General features: G+C 43.0%; 2 protein-coding genes across 4 annotated transcripts in view; both read right to left on the bottom strand.

Annotated features, from left to right (window-relative positions):
* The window catches only part of TM9SF3 (transmembrane 9 superfamily member 3), a 59,306-nt gene extending 57,667 nt beyond the window's left edge, over nucleotides 1-1,639 (bottom strand). For 2 of the 3 annotated variants that reach the window (XR_013957120.1, XM_080620367.1), the window contains exon 1: nucleotides 1,146-1,639. Coding sequence is in view for 1 of the 3 variants with exons in the window: in XM_080620367.1 (XP_080476493.1) it covers nucleotides 1,146-1,358 (213 nt within the window). In the remaining 2 variants the exon portion in view is untranslated. Of the gene's footprint in view, nucleotides 1-124 lie in introns of all 3 variants that reach the window. The other variant, XM_080620368.1, reaches the window with a different exon arrangement.
* A 4,179-nt stretch (nucleotides 1,640-5,818) lies between these two features.
* Nucleotides 5,819-27,576, bottom strand: part of PIK3AP1 (phosphoinositide-3-kinase adaptor protein 1) — a gene marked incomplete at its 5' end in the record, with an annotated part of 45,463 nt that continues 23,705 nt past the window's right edge. The window contains 13 exons of the mRNA XM_080621969.1: nucleotides 5,819-6,316; nucleotides 7,577-7,686; nucleotides 7,872-7,942; nucleotides 9,647-9,802; nucleotides 10,140-10,212; nucleotides 11,956-12,161; nucleotides 13,142-13,204; nucleotides 14,011-14,190; nucleotides 15,612-15,707; nucleotides 21,562-21,751; nucleotides 23,954-24,150; nucleotides 24,757-24,889; nucleotides 26,042-26,184. Coding sequence (XP_080478095.1) covers nucleotides 6,262-6,316; nucleotides 7,577-7,686; nucleotides 7,872-7,942; nucleotides 9,647-9,802; nucleotides 10,140-10,212; nucleotides 11,956-12,161; nucleotides 13,142-13,204; nucleotides 14,011-14,190; nucleotides 15,612-15,707; nucleotides 21,562-21,751; nucleotides 23,954-24,150; nucleotides 24,757-24,889; nucleotides 26,042-26,184 — 1,673 coding nt within the window. The 3' untranslated portion in view covers nucleotides 5,819-6,261. The remainder of the gene's footprint in view (nucleotides 6,317-7,576; nucleotides 7,687-7,871; nucleotides 7,943-9,646; nucleotides 9,803-10,139; nucleotides 10,213-11,955; nucleotides 12,162-13,141; nucleotides 13,205-14,010; nucleotides 14,191-15,611; nucleotides 15,708-21,561; nucleotides 21,752-23,953; nucleotides 24,151-24,756; nucleotides 24,890-26,041; nucleotides 26,185-27,576) is intronic.

The following is a 27,576-nucleotide window of genomic DNA, read 5'->3' as shown; positions in this document are numbered from 1 at the left end:
CTAAACAGCTTTCAAGTCTCACAAATACATAGAATTAGGCAACTGATTAATGACTGCTCACACACACTACTAATGCTATTTATCTGTTTTATTAAAAACATTTATTAAGCTTACTACACCCCACCTAGAGAAAGCCATGTCAAGAAACCGAGCAACCATAAACCCTCAAGGCTTCTCAGGAGCATAAAAGTTCTGACAGAGACAGACACTGTGTTTAATTATGGGCACACTCCAATCCACTCCACTTGCGAGGAAACAGGGATAGTTTTCAGCAAAGTCTGGTGCCAAAATCACATCTCAGCTCATCGCAGACTTCCACCCTCCCACACCAAAAGCCACGGGAAACAACACTCTGATGCAAAAACGTACACTGGTGCTTCCTCCTTAGAGATTCTGTTCGGGTGACATTGCAAGCACTTCGGAACATCTATCCTCACACTGACAGGCGAGCGCTCAAGCTATGTTTTTCGCACCCTTTCCCTCCGGGCTCCATGCAGTGTCCCAAGCGAAGCGCTCCGCCCTGCCCTCAGCCCCGGCCCACGCCACCCCCCGGAACCGGCTGTCACCCGGCCGCGGCTCCCCCGGGGCGGGCAGCTCCGGACTGCACCGCTGTGCCGAAGCAAATGCAAACACCCTCCCGGAAGGAACGGTCGTCCCCGCAAAGCGCAACACCAACAGCTGGGCAGCCCTCTTCAAACAACGCACAGGCACCTGCGGCGTTTTTATCTGCGCCGGGAAAAGGCGGGACGCGCGGCTGCTATCTAAGCCGCACCGCGCCCGGCTGGCACACGGATGTCCGAACCGGATCACAAACCTCCGGTAGCACTTCCCCGAGCGTCCCGCTCACACCGAATGAGAGAACATAGCCCACACCTGCCCCGCGCTGCCAACACAACCCACACAGCGGGGAACACAAGAAGAAAGCTCCGCTGGGCGGGACCACCCGCCAGGGCCACCGCCCGCCCGCTCACCCCCACCCCAGGCCGCGGCCCGTCACTCCCCGCTCCGCCCGCCGGCCAGGCCGCACTTCCCGGGCTGCTGCGAACGCCGCCGCCCCCCGCTGGCAGCAGGGTCCGCGGCCAGTGAGCTCGGGGCGGGGGCCCAAGCACCGCGGGCCCCCCGGGGGAGGCCAGGCACCGCCTCACCGTGTGCTCGTGCTCGTCGGCGCGGGCGCGCAGCGGCAGGCACAGGAGGAGCAGCGGGAGCAGCGCGGCGGCCGCGCACAGCTGCAGCCCTGGCGCCACCATCTCGGGCCTCGGCGTCCGCGCGCACGCAGCAGGCCCCGCCGCGGAGCCGGCCCGCGCCCCGCCACCAACGCCGACCTGCGACGCCACTTCCGCTCCGCCCGGCCACGTCATCCGGCCGCACGCCGGAAGCGCGACATCTACGGCGGCCGCCGGGAGCCGAGCGCCGGGGTGCTGCCCGCGGGGAGGGGGCAGGTCGGTAGCTGCGGGCGGACCGGGGCTGCGGATATAAAGGGAGTGAGACGGCGGGCAAGACGGACTGGCCCCGCACCGCAGGCGTGTTAGACACTAAGGCCTCGATTATCTTTTAATTGATCACATACCGATCAATGAACAAATAAAGTTATTTGAGGGGAACGTGACACGGACTCCGTTCAAGTGCCTTTAAAAACAAGTGGTCCCGTTTCCTACAGCACTTGTACACGCGGGAGAAATCCAGGAACGCCGCAGTACAGAAAGTCCGGCTGCCCTAGGGCAGGCAGGTACCGGGGTGGCACAGACGGGGAAGTCTCAGTCAGCTCCGGCTCGGATAGAGCCTGCAGCCCTGTGTGTGAGCTTGGAACTAGCTGAGGCTACAAGGCCAGAGTGAAAATCCCAAGAAAAAGCCCAGAGCCAAAACGCTCATGGCATTAAGTGGTCAATGATACCATTTTTAAACTGAGCAAATGCAAAAACAATTTTCAGAGACTATCGGACACAGTATTTTTTGAAAAAGGCGCTAAACAGTCTTCTCAAATTTTGCACACATTAACAAATAGCAAAGGAGACACGCTCAGTGCCATTACATGCCATCCATGCTTTGTAGAAATGATGCAAAACCAGATACCCGTTAACCACTAACTACCCTACCCATCCTAACAGCTTTTCCCTTTGTGATCTTACATGTTCAGTCTATTTTCCCTGAATATATTTTAGCAAGCTGTGTTTTTATATGAAGCATTTTCCTGATAGGCAGGAGAATGTGAATATACTATTTCTGTAGAAGCCTGGTTGCTGTAGAGATGCTTGTCAAAACCCATTCAAAACACGTTTATATGAAAAAACAACCACAAAACAAACAAAAACCCAAAGCAAAAAATTACCTAGTCAGCTGTAATAACACCATATGTTTCTTTCTAGTTGTTGTGTCTCAGTCCAAAACAGAGTAGCTTACCCATGGGAGACAGAGAGAGGAGGCTTCAGCATCTTCAGTTTATTCAGTACTTAAGTCTCTCAGTCAACAACAGAGCCAGGCAGAGCCATCTGCTGCAGTGGGTTTTCTGAAGCAGTTGTACAAAGAGCAAATGCTTTCCCCAGGCCAGCCAGCTGCCACCTGAGCTTGGTGGATGCCCCTGCAGGGGGCCAGGTCATTTACTTTTTACCAGCAATTTTATTACCTGTTCAGTCCTTGACCTCTAATGTCTGACAGAAACACAGTTCATTCCCGCTTTCCCCCCACAAGCATATTCTTGAGTAATCAAGAGTCTGGTTACACACAGTTTTCTTCTCCAGTATCTTCTGAGCTTCAGTGTCAGTGCACTTCTCACCTTAGGTGGAAGCAATACACACCACATGCTCATCAGCACAGATGGAAATTACAGATACAAGGACTGCATACACTGAGCCAGAAAAGGCTTAAGGCAACTAACTGAAACCACACCGACATGGAACGCGTTTTGGCAGTTGAAAAGGTGCATCTCTGATGGTCTTCATAAACCTTAAGAGTCATGCCTGCATCCCAAATGTTTACCTGCATTTATCAGGTGAAGCCATTTCAGAGCTATTCCTTTTCCTCCTTCATAGGGTAGTAGTAGAATCTGTGATGGCTGGTCAGTGAAATTGCCAACTGATCCAGCAGAAGTTAGAAAGAAAGATGCAAATCCCAGAGAGTACAGCTCTATCTTCTATTTCCCACCCTTAGGCAATGTGGAAGCAGGTTGAACAGACTGCATTTATAGTATTTCTCAGCCCCACCTGTCCCACTTCACCTCTCCTCCAAACCAGACCCTCACTAGCATTTGGTTTTGTCAGACTTTGTCAGCATTTGGTCAGGTCAGACTAAAGAAGTATCTAAGTCGCAAATGGGAGAGGGACTGAAAGGCTACTTAGGAGCTACTTTTCAGTAATTCAGATATAAGCCATCTCACTGCAGCACTAGCAATAAAAATCAAGTTTAAAGGCACATTATTAGGATTGTGCAAAGGCAAACGCTCAGATACAGTTCAGACAAACTCCTCCCACAGAAGACATTTGGCTATCACATGGAAAGGTGCAGAATTAAAAATCAGGTGGGCAAGGCAGGGATCCCTGGGGTGCTTCGGTCCAATGGCTTTGAAAGAAAATCTGTGTGATACACTCTCATATTTTGCCCTTCCCTTCCTGTCTTGTTACAGTTTTCCTCACATCCTACAGGTCTACCTTATGTTGTGCCTGGCAGATGTGGAAGCAGATAAATTCATCTTATCACATCACCACTCAAAGCTCTGCAGCACAGCTGCAGCCAGCACTAAGGAGATGGAGAACATCTGAGCAAAACCAGGGAGCTGTGTGCAAACCAAAGCATATAGAATCATAGAATAGTTAGGGTTGGAAAGGACCTTAAGATCATCTAGTTCCAACCCCCCTGCCATGGGCAGGGACACCTCACACTCAACCATGCCACCCAAGGCCTCATCCAACCTGGCCTTGAACACCACCAAGGATGGAGCATTCACAGCCTCCCTGGGCAACCCATTCCAGTGCCTCACCACCCTCACAGTAAAGAATTTCTTCCTTAGATCCAATCTAAACCTCCCCTGTTTAAGTTTGAACCCGTTACCCCTTGTCCTGTCACTACAGTCCCTGATGAATAGTCCATCCCCAGCATCCTTGTAGGCCCCCTTCAGATACTGGAAGGCTGCTATGAGGTCTCCACGCAGCCTTCTCTTCTCCAGGATGAACAGCCCCAACTTTCTCAGCCTGTCTTCATACGGGAGGTGCTCCAGTCCCCTGATCATCCTCGTGGCTCTCTGGACTTGTTCCAACAGTTTCATGTCCTTTTTATGTTGAGGACACCAGAACTGCACACAATATGTGACAGCTGAAGACAATCAAGCTGTTGAATTTCCTCTTTTAATTTATTTATTTTATCCCTGTTTCTTTCCCTTATCCATGCTACTATTTTCCTAATTTCAGCACCAAAACCTCCTTTCCTGCTTCTAATTTGACAGAATATTGCTGGGAACTTTGTTCTGTTCCAAGAGCAACACAGGAAAGCAGCTCCCACCTCACCATTCTCCTGGCTATCGTGAACAAAAAGCAAACTGTCAGTGAGCCTGTAGTGTTGGAGTTAGTGGAGAAAGTCCTTTAGAAAAGAGAAAAAAAAGATCACCTCTGTACCTGTCACTATAGGCCTGCAGCACAACACCTGCATCCCTCTACCACAAAAAGGAGAGGCTATCTGAACTGCATTTGCAGTCATACTCTACAAGTTTGATGTGTAGATGATACTTAGCTTATGCCTATCCCCTGAGAGCAGGCAGGGGCTTCTCCACTTTCATTCAGTGCTGACTGAGTCACAGTTGCCATCTGTCACTCCTGCAGCTCCACACCTTGACTTTGCCACCCTGCAAGAGAAAGGAGCTACAACTCTTGCTCTCTTATAGATTAAGGAGAGCTTACATGACCAGACAGAAGCTTTACATGTCCTACCTGCACCCAAGGGATCACCTAATACAGATCTATCTATGTCCCTGTCAGGGCTGGAAGAAGGCATACAGTTTGAAAACCAAGTACGATGCTTAAGTCTCTACCCTGAATCTTATCTTGCAGAATTCCCATCTGCATCACTGGTGGACAAACTGGTTCCACAGTGCCCAGGATACACACAGAAGATTGCAAGGCCTGGAAGGAAAAAAGAAAAACAAAAACCAAACCACAACCCAAAAAATTCCCAAAACACCTCACTTCCATCACTCACGTCCCTTGAGATAAGAAATCAAACTTCGTTCCCGCTTTATATGCTTTCTGCATTTGGAACACCACCAAACCAGGAAGTTATGTTTGTAAGCCCTTGGGCAGAAAAAAGGCTGGACATAGCTGTTGCAGATTCACATTGCTAAACAGGAAGAGTAGAGTGAGCAGAGTCCAGCCCCAGGGCTGCCCACTATATAGTGGAGACTCACTATATTATTCCAGAGAATGAAGTGAAACACCTTCATATTGCTTCTAAAATGAACACATAGAAGAGATGCCAAACATAGGACTGCTGCCAACTCCTTCCTCTAATTTAAGAGGTCAGTCACATAGTTTCAAATAACAACATACCCACCTGCTCCCCAAAAAAGCTTTAAGTACAGTTGTTCTGTGATACAACAGGTCCCTTACCAGCTCCCTTGGGAAATTTCATGGCAAATGTAGCACAAATAACACCTTGACAATGTCTGTTGTCTTCAGGGAGGGAAGGAGAAAGTGAAAGATGAGGTTTTTTAATGTATTTTGCATACAACCTTGAATAAAGACAACTTCTCAACCTCCCATGGTTTAATGATTGCTGGAGGGAGATTCCACATCTTCTGAAAGGTCAGTCTGTTCATACCCAAAATGTTATACCAAACAGGAGTACATTCAGCTGTTCCTCCTGTAATGAGTGTTCTTCAAACAAAGTCTTTGAACAACTAATTTTCTTTACTTTTTCAAGCATGTTTCAAGGGCTTTTGTAGCAATGCTTATCAGGATTTAGCTTCTAAGAGGACACATGTTCTTCCTTGGTCAAAAGGAAAGTTTGTGTTGGTACAGGGCTGCCAAGACACACATCAGTGTTCTCCTTCCCAACTATGAAGTCCCAAAGCACCAAAGTTATTTAAATGAAAAGAAAATGTTATAGAAGACCTAGAAGTCTCAGTGAAAATCATGCGAAAAGTCATCAGAGCTTTAGAGGGGAAGAAGGGGAAGAACACATTTGGCTCCCAGTTATAAATAATTTAAAGACAACCCAAAAATATCTGTACAAGCACACATAAAACCAGCAAAATCTCATATTCCACAGATGTTGAGAGACTCAGCGACCTCTTGGGGGCACAGGTGGAGGATAAAAGCCTTCACTGCTTACAGGCCTATAAAAAGACAGAATAGAAATGCATTAAAAAAAAAAAAAAGTAGAGAATAAGGGTTCTGGAACACCACATTGCACACAATAACATCATAACTAAGACTACACTACAAGCAATAGTCATACAAGAAGAAAAACAGGCTATCATCAATTCAGCAACAAAGCAGATGCCAATATACCAGAGCCCTGTTCCTGCACAAGTTATTTCTTCTGCTTTTCAGCTGCAGTAATTCTACTGTTACTGGAAAGAGATGCTATAATACTTGCGTGGAGTAAAACTTCGACAGTATAACAGCTTTCTCCTGAAAATTACACGAAGAGCAATAGGAAGAGATCAAAAGATCCAAAATCTTTTTTTTTTTTCCTTTTTCAAACTAACTAGCGAGAAATTCCAGCTATATTCTTGCCAAAGCCCCAAGCCAACATTCAGAATTTACTGCACTCACACATTACTAATTACTATTTTAACAGTTGGAGAATTTCAAATAGGATCTGTACTTAGATAAACCTCTGGGGCCTGGACTTCATAGACTTGCACTGGTTGGACTGAAGAAATGTTTGTAAGTCACTTAAGTTTGTGGTGGTCAAATCAAGGCAAAAACCCTCAACACCTTTTACAAAACCAGTGCAGTTTTTGCTTTGAGGCCAATCATACATGTAAACAAATATGCTTTGGAGAGATTTTGTCAAAACGAAAGAAGTCCAAGGGAATGCCAAACAGGAATTCCCTGTGCACTCCACTCTGTATGTTCCAAGAGGATCATCTCAGGAGGATTAGGTACCAAATCTCTGCCAGGGTCAGGACGCTACTCCACCTCAGTCAGTCTTACTGTGGCAAGCACTGTGTGCTTCAATACTGCTGTCCTTGCACCATGTGAACCACAGTAACAGCACGTGAACCACAGTAACAGCACGTGAACCACAGTAACAGCACGTGAACCACAGTAACAGCACGTGAACCACAGTAACAGCACGTGAACCACTGTAACAGCACGTGAACCACTGTAACAGCACGTGAACCACTGTAACAGCACGTGAACCGCAGTAACAACACTGCAATAGGCATGTTACTAACCAGGAAACCGATTCCACTAAGGATTCCAGATGAGGAACAAGGATTTTACAATTTCCAACAGCATGCATTTATAGATAATAGACTGGTAAATCTTGCTGAAAGATGCATTTGCTTCCTGCCTTGCTTTCTGCCCAAGGCTTCTATATTGATGCACAGAACACTCACGTCTAAGCTGCTTTTTAGCTTTACCTGCTTGCACCTCGAGGAGGCACTCTGGGAGGCCTTTCCTGGAAGGCCAGCCTCTCTGTTTGGTGGGTAACTGGGCTGCGGCTTCTAGTTGTTTCTGCAACTTCATTGTCCTACAAAATGAGGAAAGAGGTTACAGGCCAGCAAAATTTGGTCCTCGTTAGCTTCACAACAGAAGTGGCTACATTTGCCATTTCTGCAAATGCAATGCTACCCCTGAGCTCCTTTTCTTTTGCATGAAAACAAAGTCATGTACTTAAGAACAGTGGACCAGTATGTAGCAGAGGCGAGAACCTACCTCACTGTCCCCTTCCATCCCACTGCTGACACTCAATATGCTCCGAGTGCTGGAGCGGTTACTTGCACTACCTAGAGCAAACAAGATAAAACCAAACTGATTATTAAATCCTGGTGATTTAACTGCAAATCACTAACACGAGACTCCTTCTAATCTCTTGCACACATCACTTAAGGCTTATTTAGATTAATTTATTTCCACTGTTATTTTTCACATGTTCAGGATCCAAACAATGGCATTTCATACAATGCTGACCACAGGGCCAAACCATTCAGTTTTGCTTTCTTTCTAGCCAATTTCTGCCCTCTCTAGGTCCAGACTTCTGGTTAAATACTCTCAACTATAACCTAACGGAAAGGATACAATGCCAATATCAGCTGCCAAGTCAGGTAAGTATTTTCACAAGTGTTACACACCCAGCATTTGCATTTATTTAAATTATCGGTCTCCATGTCTTTAGCAACTGCGTGGAGTTAAATGGCTCTGAGCACTGTCACACATTCATTCCTGCAATAAGTGACTGCTCATGACATTATTGTTCCTAATAGCTGTTCACCACCTCCTCTCACAACAATCCTTACTCATTACAGGAATGTTTCCTAGTCTACTTCAGAGATAAAAATGACAAGTTTGTCCAAACAGCCTGCAGCAACCATCTATGCAAACCCATTTAACTTGCGTGGACCCAGACTATGAAATGTTTTTGCAGTCAGACATGCCATCTCTGAAGGGGACAGCAACACACAAACATATCTTAAATTACTATGACTGGTTTCAGTCACAAATGTATAATGTTCTGTAGGGCTGTTCAATACTAGGACACTAACGTTCAGAAACCTATACATTGAAATGGAGGCTAGAGAGGTTTTCTCGTAAGATGCACCTCCTCCCTAACCTTGGTGAAGTAACTCTATCAGTTGGTTCAAACAGCAGCTCTTAAAGAGTGCTAAATATTGTATTGGGGTCCATTCTCACAATCATGCCATGGGAAAGAGAGCCAAGCTGCACATAGTGAACTCCTTAGATGCATTAAAATTTCTCTCAACTGCTTATATGCAAGTTACTGGCTCTGTCAACTGCCTCTGGCACCTAGTTTGGACATATGCCAGCTCTATCTTGCCAAAAGCCACAAAACCTCACTGGGACTCATTTTTCCTTTCAGAGCACCAAAATGATCTTAATGATTTCTGCAAGAATTATGCAGTCTGCAATAACAGCAAGAATGCAGGGATTTAATTTGTGCAAATTAAACCTAATAAAAAACAAAGATAATAAAAATGTGCAGACTGTGTAAGCTACTCAAGAGGTCCCACATGAAAAATGCTGTCCTTTATTTGCAACAGTTGAGAAAACTACAGTAGATATGGGTTCCCAGCCTGCAATATAACTATGCCTTTCAAACCAGAAGAGCACACTGCCTGCTGAGAGTTATGGCAAGGTATCGTCCTTTTTTTCTAAGGCAGCAGCTGCCATATACTTTTAAGAACATGCTTTCCCTAAAGAGGCTCAAGGGAATTTTTCACTCAGCTTTCAGGTTCTCCTCCTGCAGAGATGCAGGTGAGAGATGCTCAAACCCCTTGATGTACTTGGAGTTGCTTTTACCGTTTTGAGAACATCCAGCATGCAACAAAATGCATGCAGGGTTTGGAGTGGTGAGTCAGCACTGGGATTCAGTAACAGAAGTCTTGTCCCCTAAGCTTACTCCAGAGTCAGGCTGGGGAAGTGTTTTCCATCCAGCATTCCTGTACAGAGGGTGGCACTCAGGGTTTGCTTACTTGTTGTGCTAGATGTGCTTTCTGTTTTCCAGTCTCCTCGCTTTAACTCATTTTTTGGTGGGAAAACATTTTTCCTGGGTGTGTATTCATATATTCCACATTCTGGTTTCCCCAAAGCATTATGAGAATGTCGAATGGGTACTGTAATTTCCAAATCTGAAAGGGAAAATGAACAGCTCAGAAGGCTCTAGCCAAGTATAGTCCCTGAGAGACAGCTTTCCACCTGAGAACAAAGTTAAACATGATCACATAAGGGCGATCATACATGTGATGTAAATTGAATGGATCAAGATTTACTCCACAGATGTGGGCATCCTTTCCTCAGTCTGGAAAATTAAGGAGTAACGTGCTATGTTTCAGCAAAAAGACAGATGGATGTGAATATTAAAATATGACATAACCACAATACACATGGAGACACTTATGCCTGAAAAGCATATCAATATTGTCAGCTGCTTCATTACCAGAGAATGTCAGAATCAGAGACTGTTACCTGCAGCTTTGTCTTTTTTTTGCTTCTCCATTTGCCTCCTGGTTATGCTGTCTCGTAGCCGTTTCAGGTTTTCCTAGAAACATCACAAGATATTCTTTTCAGGGCTTTGGATAAAGGAAGATGAGCAGCTTTCTGAAAAGTTAACCAGTATCGTATTTCAGCTAACTTTTCAACCCAGCTGTAACAAAGCCTGCTAGACTTGGCTGAAGTCCAAACTATATCAACAGGTTTTAATTTATTCCCTTCAGAAATCCACATGTGCCTTTCAGAAGCCAGTTTTTTTCCAATGTTCATTGTGTGTGTTTAGGTCAAGTGCACAGACTCACTGGCAGTTGCAGATAAGCAGCACATTTAGTTTAGAACTTCCTCTATTTTCTGTTTCCACTGTGACACCGGCACAAAAACAAGACCCATGATCAAGCATAGTCCTTTCTGTACTAATGAATAGATAATTCTGACTGCAGGGTTCAGAGGAAACTGCCATGCATCCCAGAGAGCGAGGGAAAATTCAGAGTGTCCCCTCTAAAGCAAGAAGGAACACCTGGAAATGTAACCAGGAGCAAAGCCTCTTCACCATTGTATGGCAGCATACTGGCAAGATCTGGAAATTTTGAAAGCTGCTAATGGGATGGGACACAGAGCAGGACACTTCATTTCTGCTACAGACATCCACTGAAGTAGCACTGCATTCTTTATTGACAGAAGAAGGGATTTCTCTACTGTTTCTGGGTAGAGAGGACCTTCAAAGTGAATCAGGAGAAGTCTTTGTTCTGACAGCTCCCAAAACAGTGTCACACACTGGAGACCAGCACCTCAAGTGTGAGAGCAGACTGCTGCAGCATGAACAAAAAGCTTCAAACGAAGCAGGCAGTGGTTTTAAAGCGGGAGCCCCACTCTAACTTGAGAATGGAAATTTTAAACTATGACTGCTAGTTCCATCAGTCATTTTGTTGCTGCTGCCAACATGATTCCCTCTTTCAGCTAAACCACCCAAACACTGTGCTTTCACTTTTGACTGTTGCTAGATGTTGCACAGACGCAAAGAACAGATAGTCATGGAGCCATCAAACACACAGGGAAAGATCAAACCATCTACAATATAGGACTTCAAAGCCAATACACCATCTGGGACACTGAATCTTCACTGATCTGAAAGAGATGAGAACTGACAAGCTAAATGTGCACTACAGAAGTCCCCCACCAGCAGGCAGGTGCTAGGTGACTTCTAGAAAGGTAACTTAGCCAACTGGATTTGGCCTAATTCATAATGCACAGATCTTCAAAACCTCACAATAGTACTGCAACACAATCAAATCTGTAAAACAGCTGCCTGTTTACTGCTGCATGAGAACAACCCCTCCATGATGCTGGGGATGGACTATTCATTAGGGTCTGTAGTGATAGGACAAGGGATAACGGGTTAAAACTTAAACAGGGGAAGTTTAGATTGGATCTAAGGAAGAAATTCTTTACTGTGAGGGTGGTGAGGCACTGGAATGGGTTGCCCAGGGAAGTTGTGAATGCTCCATCCCTGGCGGTGTTCAAGGCCAGGCGGGACAGAGCCTTGGGTGACATGCTTTAGTGTGAGTCCCTGCCTATGGCAGGGGGGTTGGAACCAGATGATCTTAAGGTGCTTTCCAACCCTAACTATTACATGATTCTATGTTTCTACGTTAGGACAGAACTCTCCTAGGTGGGAGACTATGTTAGCAGCCTTCCTGCTCCAACCAGGAAAGAAATGTAACCATGCTGAACAGCTTGTGAGATATACCTAGAGAGACAGATGCATTTCCTGAACGGTAGAGTAAGCCTGTACCTGCTGGAACCGGAATGATTCTGATCTTTTTTTCTGGTTCAGTTGCCACTCCTTAAAATGAAGTACAGCTTCGTCAACAGTGAGTATGCCCATTTTCACTTGCTCTTGTAATGTTATCAGCTGCCGTTGACCTGGGGTTTTCATTCCAGCAAATGGATCATACATGCTTGATTGAGAAGGGTCCCTTACAGGCCTGACTATTGTCTCTGAAGAGAGAACACCACCAAAAATGTTACTGAACTTATGGCACCTGCCCTCCTCACTGAATACAAAGAAAATCAAGCACCCCTGGTACAGCAGAGATTTAAAAACAAACAAACAAAAACAAACAAACAAAAAAAAACCCCTACAAATTGAATGACTCCCTAACCAGAAGAGTGTTTTCTCCTTATGCCATCTTGCTTGCTATTTGCCCAGCTGAGAGGTAGCTCAGTACGTCCAGTATGTAGCAAATATGTCCCAGGGATAATCTCTGCTCTTACAAACATAATTTAAGTGAACAGCCCAAAACGTACTCCTTAAAATACTCTGCTTCCTCACTGCAAAAATATCTCTCAGCAGTTCACAAAACAGAGCTTTCACCTTGACATTGACCAAGGTAGATTCTTCTTAGGTAATCTGTGCAGCATAACTGCAGAAACAGAGAGGTGAAAACTCATCCTACTCTTTGTAACTCATTTGCAACATGAAGAGTAGCTCGTAGCACATGAGATAAAAGTTCGGATACAGTCCCTAGCACTCTGATGGTGCACAGGATAAGAGGTGAAAGATTAGGGCACAGTTTTGGAAGTGCAGAGATCAATGGCAAGCAGTTCACTAAAAGTTAAATCCCAGGAAATAATGATCAACAGGCAGTGGATATATGCAGAAGATCAAAAGTGGTACATTGACTCCATGAAGTAATATGAATCACAACATAAAGGACTTCAGTGATCATTAAGCCAGAGGATAAACTCCAAGACAGGGGAAATGTACAGGATGTGATAAAGGGGTACCTTTCATTCTGCAGTTATAAAATGTTTTCAGTATCACATAAGGTCAGAAAGCTTGGGTCCTTCATATAGGACTATTATCCCCAGAGCCTTGTAAAAAAGACTGTTCTGTCACATTTCATACAAATGAAGTTATCTCAGCAGATTTGCTTTAGGATTACTGGAAAGATTTTCAGGGTGAACTTCTGACTTACCTTTCTTAACTCTTCCTCTAGGGACGTAGAGATTCTCAGGTCTTTTTGCTTTCTGTGCAAAAACTGTAAACCAAACACTCCTTAAATACTGAAACACATCTCATGAAGACAGAAGTAACAAGCATAAATATGGGAAGCAAGCATAATTCTACACTGTATTATAGCTTCTGTTACCCTACTAAGTCCATTTAAGAAAACAAGATAAGGAGTTGCAATAGATCTCCCCTTCTATTGACCTCAATGGATTTAGCTCAGCCACTTTTAAGAGAAATCTGGGTAGTATAATATAATATTTCCCCACAATCCTGTCATGGGGGGAGGGGGGAGTCACTTAAATTCCTCTCCCACATGTTACTGTGATTCTTGTTAAAATGTTTGTAAAATATGACCAAGATTTCTAAAACTGCCTAGTAAACTAGGAGGCACAATTTTCTTTAATTAAACCCTACCTCAAAGGGAGGTATTGAGGTATAGAATCAGGTCCTGTACAAATGCTACTGAATCAGTGGTACCATTATAGAGCAGTAACATCTTAATTTATTAGCTTGATTGTCTCCTTATAATATCAGGATCTTTCCCATTTAGTTGGATGTGTTTATACCACTTAGGGGTTATGTGTCATCCTACTGCTTTCATTAAGCGCAAGCTCAGGCCAAGACCTCAGAATACAATATCCCCACATTTTCAGATGAGGCAGATGAAAACAGATATGAAATTAGATCCCAAAGGTAATCCAGCTCCAGAGCCAAATAATCCAGAGGTCTCAAAACCCTGTAGATTTTCTTGGTGTTGATTTGGCAACTGGAACCAATGTGAAGGCCATCCTACAGTTGACTAGTCTACAGTTTAGGTCCTGGTACCCAACTCACTTTTGGAGATGTACAGCTCATTGTCTGGCTGTGGAGAGCTGGTCTCTGGTCTTGGAACAGGAACTGGAGGTCTGCTAGCCATTTCCTGCGGAAAAGTATCTTGCTCCACTGAGTAGTACACATCTTCACCATACTGCTGGTAAGCTCCTTCCTCTGAATCTGGCACATCCATTCTACTGCCTACAACAAAGTAGAGTTTGTAAGAAAAACAACCTGGCCACTTCACTGAACACTGCATCCTTCCAGATGCACTGTGTTCCACATTCTTACCAACGTGGCCATTTCACAGGCAAAAACATTCAGTTTTGCAATGACTTAAAAGTGCCAAAGCCCTTCAAGACAGGACTTTATAAGTCACTAACATCTAGTAGCATGCAAGTGTTTGCCACTAAGCCTGTATCATCTGTTTTGGAAAAAAAATCCCATAACTGTTTTTAAGAATTTGAGGAACAGTTAGTTCAATTAATTCCAGTTAATTAACATATTATAACAATTAACAAATCAGAGCACTGGTTTCCAAGAGCTACTTACAGTGGTCTACAAAGTACTGTAGAGAATTATTCCTTTGTCTGAAATGAGCAATCTCCATCAGCTCCATATTTGATCTCAGAACAGTGTGTCTCAGAGGAAGCTGGGTATGCACATCTGTACTTAACAAACCCAGCTACCATTATACCACCTCACCATCTCCACTCTATTCTCACTTCTAAAATTACTGCAAATGTTGTAATACCTGATTTAAAAGCTAGTTTCCCTCTGTTTGCATGGTAGCAAAATGAATTAAGAAGCCCTGGAGTAACTCCCTACTCTGTTACCAAGTCACAACTAAATACTGTAACCACTGGACTGACTTCCCTTTAGTGATACTGTAACACCTCGTTGAGTCAATACAAGGGGACTGCCAGAGCACTGGTGTTGGCAAGGAAAACTGAACAAGCTGTTATAAGCCCCAGACTTCATCTAGGTCTGAGTCCAGCTGGGTCACCCGTAAAACATAAGTCTGTATCCCATGGAACCTGGCAAGTCAGGAAAAGGCTTGGACAATCCAATCATGCTCAGTGGGGATAGCATGGAGCTAAGGTCTGGTTGTGGTCAAAGAAGTCTCAAGGAGCGTTGAAGAGGCAGAGCAAGGATAGGTTTGGGAGCCAGCAGTTCCTTTCCTCTTTCCAGGTTGCTGTTTTCAATGTATAGAATTTTGAATAAAGCATCTACATTGAAATTCATCACTAGTTTGTGCTGCTGCACTATATACTCAGCATCTGCCCATGAGGGAAGCCTGCACCCACATCCAGACACCAGAATTAATTCCCATCACTAAAATAAGGACAGAAGACAGAGATTCATGAATAGATACCAGCTGTATGCTTGCACTCACTAGTAGGCAAGGACTGGAACTAGAAACCACTCCTCTTCTTTGGTAAGAAACTAACTGCATTTGTGATATTACCTCACAAGCTGTTCATCCTGTTTGTACCCACTAAGGCAAAGCAATGCCAAAAAGTATGGACTAGCTCCTATCTTTACAGATCAAGGATAAATCTCAAGTTCCATTTCATTGCTTTAACTGTGCTATGGTGATCCTCTCTCCAAACAGGTCTCACCTTCTAAAAACTTGCGGAGCATTGAGTCTTTCATAGTTAGAGAAACTTCATCTCCACCAGCTGGAGTGTTTGGTTTGGACTGAAGCATCTCTACATCTGAAAAAAAAATTAGAAAGATGAGCCTCTTGATTATGCCTTTAAATATGTGGAGTAATATAATATAACATAATGAAATCATGTGGTATTTCTGACTGGACTTTAGGCTTATGGTGAAAATCAAAGAGGAAGCCAGGCAACTGACCAGATATTTGCCTCAAAAAAGGCTCCCAAGTTGCTATGTTCAGCCAACACTGCACAAGTCTTCACCAGCTGCCTGATGCTTATGCTTGAGGGTGACTAACATTCATAACTGAGTTCTGACAAGCCTCCAAGCAGGCACTGAGGATTAGCTATTATTGAGGTGTGTTGGCCAGGTGAAGGTTTTGGTCTCTGCGCAATGCTCCTGAGAGGGCAAACTGAGTGGAAGCTCTGAGACTTGGCAAAACAAGACCTTAAAGGCAATTTGCCCATGACACAGAAGATAGTATTTGCTTTTTTATTGGATAAAAGTCAAAACAGCTGGCTGAGATAATTAGTTGGACTGGAAAGTGTACAGAGGGTCAGATGATAATTTAGTACCGAGAAACCAGCGACAGTGAACAATAAGGTATTTTGTTAATTCAGTGGTTTTGACATAAGGAATTCTAATTCTAAAAAAGAGGCAACCTCATTGTAACACTAAGACTAATACTAAAACGCTCCTAATGAGTGATATAAATGAATTGTTGAGGCTTAATATTATAAGTGAATTGCTGAGGCATATTGTGAAATATCTATTATGTAAACTAGATGGTTTAGGTTACATAAGAGAATATGAAATATTTTTCTATAAATGTAATTTTAGTATCTGCTGCCTTTCTTTTGCTAAGCTGAGGAGATTTTGAGAGAGGGATAAGAATATGCTAGCAGGATTTTGCTTTGTTAGAATGTTGTGGAGGTTTTCAAATAATAATTGTCAAAGGACCCACTGACAGTCACGTGAATGCATCCAACCTAGCTTTAGCCTCACAGGAATACCTCCAGCATAGCCACAGCAATGCTGCATGCTGTGTGGACTAACCATACTAGCAGTTTCTCAAGAGCTCTGCAGTCCATGCCAAGCTGCATGCTGCTGGAGCTAATTGTACATCACCTACCTCATATAAAGGTCACTTAAGTTTTGCTGCATTACTACATGGAAGCACAGATTTGACATTTGAGCATCCCGAAGTATTACCACTACAGACCTGTATTTTTCTGTAGAGTGATTTTTCCACCTTGCAGCCACCTCAATTACTTTTAACATAGCTTTTAGAAATCAGCCTCTAGCAAACAGAGGCCTAGAGGAAAGCCATCACTTTATAGATCTGGGGGCAGAACAAGATGTGAGAAGTGTGCAAAGTTCCTTTCATCCTCTGTGGAGGGAACAGTAGCTTGCCAGCTTTAGCTATTCTCTGCAGGATTACTAAACCTAACAGCAGTGCAACAGGATACCGCAGGGTTTGTTTTCTATCACATAGTCAATGTAATTAAATTAATCAACTAGATGGTTCTCCTTCAAGGACATGGTTGCCACCTCACTACTGTCTTGCACATGGATGTGTCTAACATACAGATGAGACCTAACCTCTCACCCATGTACCAAAATTGAAAACAAGTTTTAGACTTCATCAATGACACCTTCTGTTTCACTTGCTGCAAAAACAGGATAGCAAGACGGAAGTGACAAGAAGGTGTCACACACAAACTATGGTAAAACAGGAAAGGTCCCCAGATTTTCCTGAGGCTACTGGGGAAAGCTGGTCTGAAGGTTTAGCAGGAAGAGGGTTAGGTAGTTCCTAGATGTCAAAATTTAGTAGCTAAAAGATATTTATTCAAAGAGTTTTAAGTTTCCCTTTGCAGGGTTTAAGGCTTCAGAAGAGAGCGAAGACAGACACACAGAAGACAAGTTATGACCTACACACCCTTCACAACAGCTAAAATATCCATGCATGGGCACCCTTTACAAAGCAGTAATACCCTTCCCTCTAAACACTAGATACCAGGTATTTGTGCACATGAAGCAAGCTACCTCTTTATAGAGACCAGTCATTTATTATGCAAGACAAAGGCTTCAATGTGTTGGCATAAATTACAACTCAGAACTTTATAAACAGTTACATTTTTGTGCACAATTCTCTCAGTTTGCTCAAGAATAACAAGGAGATCGCTGTTTCCTGCATTACATAAAGAAAAAATAAAAATCAGTAAGGGCAGTGTCGAAAGCTTGGTCTCAAGAGAATAAAAATGGTGGAGGGTAGAAGGGATATACAAAAGAGTAGAATCGAGAAGGGGTATACAAGACAGGGAGCATCACAACTTATATGTGAACTAACATCTATTCTTTAGGTGCTGGAGGTCTGCAAATTACAGGACAATAGATTTCAGTCAGCTGAAGCTCTCTAGGATAAAGGATTAAATCTCTGCATGAAACTCTCACTGTCTAGGGTCTGAGTGTCACAAAACTCACAGATATGGAAACAGTGCTAAGAATCCAGGTTTGTTTCCACCAGCCCTTAGCCACTGCCACTGTCTGACCTTGGACAGAGGAAATACAGCCTAACTCTTTCCCCAAGTAAAACAGCATAACGCCCACACCAGGCAGTTTAATCTTCACACAGATCAAACAGGTATCAGCATTTTCAAGAGTCCTTGCTCTCAGAGCCCATGCTGCACACAACCTCAGCCTACTCAAAATACTCCATTTTGCAAAAATCAGCAGGAGGTGTCGGTGAAAGGAAAGCAGTAAAAGCAAAGCACTTTATCTGATGCTGTCATTCATACTACCAGACTGATACAACGGAGATAACTCTCCCTTTTTGCTATTGAGCTACTGCGTGACTCAGCTAGATGACATTTACCTGCAACCTGCATCAACCTGCAGCATATTCTAGAAAATTATTATGTTTGACTTTACAGGTATTTGAAAAGTGTAATGGAAGGAAAGTGCTCTTCCAAATCAGGAACAATTAGATTAATGATAAGAATTAAATAAGGCAATTCAATCTCATCATTAAAAAATAGCAAACAAGGTAACAGCAAGGGCTAGTAAATTCCCAGCATATGAAACACACTGAAAATTGAATGAAGAATACAAGAACTAACAGAACACTGCAGTATTCAAGTATTTGCTACTGCTCATTACTCATTACAACGGCTCCAGTCCTGTGTTACCTTATTCTCAAACCAGATCCTGCCAGAAAAATTGACTCTGTGGTATATAACCTTCCTTTGATCAGCATCTGAAAAACTGTGGTGGAAGCACATCTTGATCATATCAAATGGGCATTCAGCCACAGTACAGATACACTTAAAATAGCCAAGGTATTGTCCTGTACACCACAGCCATAACTACTTACATAAGAGCTCACACTGAGAAAGTACTTCAGTGGAAGTTGATTATGATGTCCTAGGGAGTTTTTCATCCTCATAAACCTTTAAGTCAGTACAAAAGCTTGAAGCCTTTATTTGTGATGGCAGTTCTAAACCAGACAGCACCCATTCATTTTAGTGAGGGTTTGCCTGTGTGCTGGTATTCTAAATAATATTGAAAGACCTTCACTTTGAGAGAACCAATCTAAGTGCTGAACACTACACCAATTTAAACTTACCTGTTACAATACAGGCAGGTTTTAAGCACTGATCAGATGAGCTGTAAATATTCTTTAGGCAAAGACTAACAGACTACATAAGAACAGGGATTTTTCAGTAACAGACTCCTAGTGCATTGCTCCTGAACACATATCTCTGTTATATAAGTGCTGAACACTATAATCTAAGTGCTGAACACTACACTAATTTAAACTTACCTGTTACAATGCCGGTAGGTTTTAAGCACTGATCAGACGAGCTGTAAATATTCTTTAGGCAAAGACCAACAGACTATATAAGAACAGGGATTTTTCAGTAAAAGACTCCTAGTGTATTGCTCCTGAACACATATCTCTGTTACATTCCACTCAAGAGAACTCCTTAAGAAGCAGGAAACACATTCCTTGCTGAGGTGTAAGTCATATATAGCATCTCACCGATGGGGAAAACATTTCAAAACACAGACTCATTCAGCTCTGCTTTTGAGTAAAGGAATCAAAAGTACCTACTTTAGGGACAGCTAAAGAATTTTTGCCTTTCTAGCCCTACTAGGCCTGCAAAGCCTGCAGCACATTTGCATACCAGGAGAACTTTCTGGTGCTGATCCCATAAACCTCTGCCACCCTGCTGATGTGGTTGTGCTCACAGAAGCTTCCCCTAAAGGAAATATGCCTGATAGACCTTTGCTACTGAGGAGGCTTAGGGAAAGCAGCCTGATTTAGGCTTCAAATGCACAACCTTTCCCACCCATAGCAACCTTTCCTAGCTCTCCATATCTGTGCCTGCCAGCCAAGCAGGCTCAGTTTTGTGTATTCATCCAAAACACCAGCCAAATTCTCCCTGAGATCCGTCAGTCAGAGTAAGCATGGGCAGGATAACCTATGTACTTGAATTGCTTAACTTAATGTGGCTTTTCAGAGAGGCTTTTTAGAGTCCGGATCAAAATTGGTAAATTACAAGGAGCTTGTTTTGCATTCACAAAAGAAGGATTATCCCCTTCATAGTTTCTGAGAGATCTGGACATTTCAAGATGGAAGAAGACAAGTTGGGCTTAGTGGTTTTAAGCATGGTTTTTTCCCTCCACAGACTTAGTCCATCAGGGTGCACTGGTTGCTTGCAGAGCTTCCAAACATCTAGAAATTCTCACCCCCACTACTGCAAACAGCATTAGCTTTGTTCCTTAGGAGTCCAATCAGGCTTATTGCTTAATCTCCACCTGAAGGCAGAATAATCCTGGTTTTGGTAGCAAAACTATCTCTGCAGAGGCCAAAGCTTCAGAAAAGAGTTTATGATTTCAGGTGGAGAACCAACAAAGTCTTCTGGACTCCATAATCAATGAAAATATGCTTTATAACATTATATAATCTAAAACAGGAGCAAACCAGCCCAGGGCAGATATAGCTATAAGTGTTTCAGTAAGTAAGCTTTCCCCCTGAAGCAGCACACTTAAAACTGCAGACACACTAGAAGTCTTTATGCAGGTACTTAATTAGCTAGATTCTCTGCTCACCAAGGGAATCATAAAATATATCAGTGGAATGAATCTAGACCAAATAGTCAGATAAGTTAAGAACAGCAAATTTACAATTGCTTAACATAATCGCTTAACTTGATATTTTCAATCAGCCTCATTGAATATTAATGGAATGGTGGAAAAGTTAAACATCTGCATATTTATCAGAATTAGCTCTATGTTTTTAGCAATAAACTAAGCGGATTAGAATAATGATTTTGCACTTACAATCTTTTCAGTACACATTCCTAAATGTTCATTTTCTTTTGTTCTCAAGTTGTTGAGCTAGAAGCTCAGCTCTTGTTTTTTCAGTTTCCCAGTTGTCAGAAAAAACATCTTCCACCAGTGGCTATAGATCAGTGTCCCTAACTCCCCGAATCACAAGAGAGAGAAGCAGGACAGTAAAAATCTGATCTCTTTCAAATGCTAATTCACATGCTCAGTGTTCAGGGAGTCCTCAAAGCACTGAGGAAACAGCTCTTGATCTTGTACAGTGCCAATCAGAGAAAGGTTTAGAGCAATTTTATTAGCCAGCCAGCTCAGAACTGGAGCATGGTTTCCTTGTGGTGAGAGCAGAAAAGCTATAATCAGCCCTTACCCTGAAATTCAGCTGAGACTGATATGTATAGGAGAGACAGATCAGCTTAGGCCTCTTGGACAGGGACTCTGAGCAACCTGATCTAGTTGAAGATGTCTCTGTTCATTGCAGGGAGGTTGATCTAGATGACTTCAGAGGTCCTGTCCAATCTAAACCATCCTATGATTCTGTGATACTATGAATATACATACAAAGATCTTCCGGGGCAGCAGGGACAAATCCAGCCATAGATTCATAAAGCTCTTCATCAGAGCCAGGATTCAAGGAACACTTCATTAACAGATCAGTGGACAAATAAGCCATGGACTCATAAACAGACTCATCCTCCTCGCCCTGCATCAGCTCTTCCTTAATGTGACTCTTCAGCATATCTGCAGTTTCCTGGAGAGGAAGGAGGGCAATGAAAAAAAAATAAAATTATCAAGTCTCATTTAGATAAAGAATCTGGGAAATTGAAGCAAGCAAAAGCTATCACACTCTCCCATCACTGATGGAAAAATGTCTTCTAAAAGCAGCCCATTTGCAAAGACTAAGGCTTCTCAAAAGAATTAAATCCTCACTGCAGCTGCTGGGCCCAGACTTCAAGATCCATGTTGTAATAACAGGTAATGAAGGTGACATAAGTTGGTGCTGACACACATCTGAATAGCTATTGCAGACTCTCACCCCCTCAATTTTGTGTCCTATGTGATACCTGCAAACTCCTAAAACATAGGCAAAGCTCATTCTAAAAATACAAATGCTTGACAAAGGCTATTTTGGGGTAAGCGTAGCTGACCATAAGCTGCCATATGCAGAGCACTTACAAGAAAGCCAAGTTTTAGCTTTGGTGTAGATTTGGTTTCAGTTTCCTGGTATTAGCAGCAGCATGTAACACCCAGAGTGGGAGTACACAGACCCTTTTCTATGAGAGTAACAGGAAACCTCACAGCAGGCAGTTGTTCATGTAATATAGGCAACCTTCAATTCACAGGACAGCAGAACCCTTTCTCACATATTTGCAGCATGAGGTGGAGGAAGAGCAGCACAGATCTTCACCAAACGATGCAAAGGAGCAAAACATAACTCTTCATTCCAGCCTCCTCCCCAGGTTCCAACTATGTCACAACCACAGCCGTCTTAACCGGTTGCACTACTGTAAGAAATTCTTTCATTCACAGCCATCACCTCATGGCCCCTCAATCCACAGGGTATGTGTGTCAAAACTGTCTACACATGCTTCCTCTCACAGTCAAAATAGGTCAGGCAGGTAGCTCATGAGCTACTTTAGGGAGGTGCAGAGGAACTTTTTCCAGGGAGAAAATCAGGTAACTGGGTTTACTGGGACTTTCAGATATTCATACTAGCCATGCTTCTAGTCACTACCTTGCAGTGGACATAGTGGTGCAGATAATTTGTGTGCTCTGGTGTTAAGCTGCACAGATAATTTGATTGTCAGTAAGCAGGACCTACTCTTAACACAGCTTTCAGTGTGCTGGTGGAAAGGAGGACATAGGAAGAGTACAGTACTGCAATGAGAGGTTGGAAAGACTTCCTAAGCATCTCTCATCCCAATGCAAAGATTTAATCTCACAACTTATAGTTTCTGCAGCTCTCCTGATATCAGAACAGAAATTCTCCTTTATTTAGCTGTTATGTATAACCTTAAATTCATGCTTACGAAGCAAGCCCCAAGTCCTAAGAGCCACCCATGCCTCCTAAATAGAGCTTAAACACTACCATAATTGGCTGGCAGATCTATCACCCACCATTCAGACAACTGTTAGAGACAATTACAAACAACTTTTCAGCTGAAAGCAAAGGTAAATAAAATCTGCTCAATAATTCACGTGATCTGAGTCAAAGAGCTGCTTATTATTTTGAAGTATAGAGGCTGGAAACAAATCAAATGGAAAAGAAAGGATAAACCCCCATGCACGCCAAAGGACCTCACAGAAACAACTGCCTGGTGCAGCTGGAGTCAGGTCCATGTCATAATCTGGAAAAGTCGGAGTGCTGTTTTCTAGGGATGAGGTTAGCTCAAAGAGAACTGAATTGTGAATTGGGCTACCAGAGATAACAAGTAGGGGATGGACAGCTATCCTAACACAGGAAGAAATGGATCTCAAGTGGGGCAGGCATACTACACAAAACAGCTGTGAATGAGCTAATAAACAATCCAGACTGAACTTCAATTAATCAGAGAGCATCTCAGATTCTATCATCCCAAACATATGCTGTACCTATATTACTCCCTAATGTAAGTGGGATGAAGGGGATGTAGTTTTCCCAAGATCAGAGGTTAGAAGAGCACATCAGGCACCAACCACATCCCTGCTGAAACTCCATTAGATGAATGGATGATAAGGAACCCAGCCATGGAAGTCTCTGCTTCCACCTTATTTGTTTCTGTGCAAAACCTCCAAGAACATCCCCACCTCCAGCTTTCAGTGTGCCTGAATGTCTGTATTCTACATCCCATCACAACACACTGCTCTTTTTATTACCCTTTCACTCCTGCTCCCACAACACCAAATGACAAGCTTGGTGCCACTGCCCACACCTGCTCTGGGACAATGCAGAAGGACTGCTGCTTCCTCTTACCACGTATTCATCAATGAATTGGCGAAGGTCCTTAAAGCCATGCTTTTCTGCTATGGTGTTTGGATAGTGGCCATATTTGTTGGCTACACTGTAGGCCTGCAGAGCTCCAGGGCAAGTGAGCAGCAAGGCAGTGAGGTTCTTCAGCCCATATCTTGCAGAAAAGTGAAGCAGTGTTGGCAGCTCCTCATCCCTCTGATCTGTGAGAACAAGAACCTGTTAGAATCTAAGTTTTTCTTTAGCAGCAGAGCCAGTAATCTGAAGTCTTATGACCTTTAGTGGGGAACCTGGCACTCTAATAGCTTAACATATGTAGGATCCCAGGTTTGCAAGGACCTCTTAGATCATCAAACCAGTAGAATCCAGCTGCTGTAAGGTAATCATGTCATGGTGATTCACACACAGTCCAACTGCTGAGTGCCCACTGTGAACCTTCAAGCAGAATCATGGGGCTGGAGGAAAAGGACTGGGCTGGGGAGAAATGACATACAAGGCTGGGAGAAGAACAAGGGAGAAAATACGGGAGACATTTTTGGGAGCATCATCTTTTGATTCTGGTAGTGTTTGAAACTGTCCATGGCCTCTGTTGCAGTGCAAGGAAGTGAGATTGATGGCATGTAATAAAGAAAGGGTCACCCGACTCAAATGGCAATCCCCCTTCTATAGGCATCATCAGAAATTTAGCTTCCTAGCTGAGATCCAAGATATTTGAGACAGCCTGTACAGGTACCACACACTTGCAGCTCCAAGGTAAAACAACCAATACAGGTGAGGTTTAAAAAGAAAACAAAAATCTTTCAACTTACTTGTTGTCATATCTTCTTCCTCCAGCTGGTTGATTCCAAACAGGTGTAAGCCACTAGCAGGAATGTTCTTCTTGAGTGACTCAGTCAATAGTTTGTCCAGTGCTTCTACACTGTATGGCACGATTTTAAAGGCCTAGAGGTAAATGGAAAGTGATTTTGTTTGAGGGTGCCTGGAGATTCAGTTACGGTGAGATTTATAGAGTGTTTCTTTATTTAGCACATATCGTAAAACAGTACGCATAAACACTGAAGGCCAAACAAAGAACATGAATAGCTTCCTGGTCCAGAAACAAATTGTCAGTTATCTGAGCAGACAAAAACCACACTCTCCAGAACAAGACAATACAACAAAAAAGTCACTCATGCAACTGGAAACACAGAAAACCGTTACTTCCTAATTCTTTGACAGGTATACTCTTACTTCTGAAACTGTTCCAGTGAAGTGTCACTCTTGCTCTAAGCATGAACTAGCTCATTCTGAATTACTCTTTGTACGCTCAGGGTTTGGCTTTTGAACTGGTTCTTAGCCAAAAACTGCATGCCTATTCACCAAGTAGAGGCACAGCCCAGTGCCAACTGCTCCACAACTTGAACTAAAAAGGAAGGGAAAAGCAGTCTCTCCTGTCCCAGGTACACTCATGATTAACAACCCTACTCTGTAGGCTTCCACTACATGGCTGACATGCCAGCAGGCAGGAAAAAAACACCAACCAAAAAACCAATCAAAAAATCCCAAACCAACAAAACAAACCTACATCTGGAGAACTTCTTGTGCAATATTTACCCTTCTAATAGGGTTCAGGTACCCCAATTGTGCAAAATGTGATATGAGAACTGAGGAGTGGCTTTAAAGAAGTGCTAATAATAAAATAATTTTACATTACTTCGTTCAGCTAGTATGAATCTTTGCTACCTATTCACATCTTTTCCAAGAACCCTTAGGTACAAGTTTCCAATCTATCTATTCCTTTATGATACTTCCTGTTATATCAAGTTCTGTCATCCTGATGATCTTTTCAAGTCATCAAGGTCTCAATGCGAGGATTGACTGCAGTTTTTTTGTTAGTTGGCTAGCCTGAGTCACCTTAGCAGCTATTTGCTCCAGAAACAGGAAAAGCACCAATGCTTTTCCTAAAAGAGGATGTTAAGGTTATGTGAAAATCCCTAAATAACCTTGCATTTCTTCTCTTCAGAAGAGCTACTTCATGGAAGTACTTTTTCTCATTTCCACTTGTCTAGTCTCTGAGAAAGCTGGTTTCCAAAGCAGCTGTTTGCTAGCCATTACCTGGCACATGAACTGTACTGGGTTGGCCGCGTTAGCCAACAGACGGCTGATTTCCTCCATGTCGGTATGATACGTGACACTTGTTTCTCCCACCATCAAGTCCCCTGAATATATCTGCAGAGGCACTGTCCCAGGTGTTAAATCTGAAAAGAAAGAGAAAAAAATCACTGTTAAGAACAAATGTGAATGAGTCCACATCAAATACCCTGAGGATAGCAGGAGTTTGGACATACTGCCAGCTGGATACCAAAACAGTTCCGTTGTGTTGAATTCATGAAGAGTCATGAAGAAAAGGAGATGATGCTGGTCTGAACACTAGGTAATAAAGTACTTTGGAACTACCTTCTTCATAGCTATATCAATGCATTTCACCTGTGACCTGCTAACAGTAGTTTAGACCACTAATGTTAACAGTACACGCCTCAAAAAAACCAGCCTCACATCTCTCCATCCCTGGCTCTCTCTGGAGCAGTGCCATAAAACGTGAGAGCTGGTGAAGAAGAAGAGAGGAACGAGAAAAGACACTAGGGGTTTTGCAACCTGTCAGCCTCATTAGTCTCTGAAGGAGACCACCTTAAAAGAATTCAAGCTTTGCAACTTTTCTCATTCACAGGAGGTATCTCCTATCTGCACCTTGGGAGCTTCTTGATGTTTTGTCTAATGTGCATCCACAGGTCCAAATTTTCTCTTTGAAACACAAGTATTTTGAATCCCACTGAAATTAACCTTTCCCTGGTGGCTATTAATGTCTCGGGAAATGATGAAATAGTTACAGTCATACACAAAAGGAATTAGAGATATATTTCTCTTAATGCTAGAAACCGCAGAGCTTACGTAGTTGTATGCTCCATCAATGTCATTTTGATAATACAAAGGTCATGTTTATAATTCAAAGTGCAAGATTAATTTCCAGGTCCATGCTTAAATTATAAGTCTTGATTTAAAACAGATTAAGTTGAACATTTTTATGTGGATGAAGTCACCTTCTTTAAATCAATCCACCTCACTGACTTTACAGGAGTTGCTGTAATGGCTGTTAGTCTCTATTCTCAAAGCTGGCATAATAAATCTTCAAGAGGGCAGACCAAAGTAGATTATATAAAATCATGCTGCAAAACTACTATCAATCTGTAGGACTCTGAAATCTTGCCCCTAAAGTTTAGTGAACCTAAAGTTTAGACAACTTACAGTTTTGTAAATGTAAATATCTAGAAGAACAGAACATATCTATATTAAAAGGCAAACCAGGACAAACAGTTTCAGCTCTGATCACAGAGAGATCACCACCCATTAAACACATGCTGTTATACTCATGCAATTATTTACTGGAACTTACGTTCTCTTGGTGCCCTGCCAATGCTAATGTGGTGGTGGTTATAACACACAATCAAGGTCAAAGCGCTTTACAAGCTGCAATCTGTTCTCAGAACTCCCAGTAAGGTGTTTCCACACTGCAACCCTGCCACTGCTGAGGGAAAAACAGAGCCCCCAGCAAAAACCTATCTCAGTTTCTCATCACAGAAGTATCACAGAGA

The sequence above is a fragment of the Psittacula echo genome (assembly GCF_963264785.1).
Source record: "Psittacula echo genome assembly, chromosome: 6".
In the NCBI taxonomy this organism is placed as follows: domain Eukaryota; kingdom Metazoa; phylum Chordata; class Aves; order Psittaciformes; family Psittacidae; genus Psittacula; species Psittacula echo.
The sequence above is the reverse complement of the archived record's forward strand: the minus strand, read 5'-3'. Positions and strand labels throughout refer to the sequence as shown.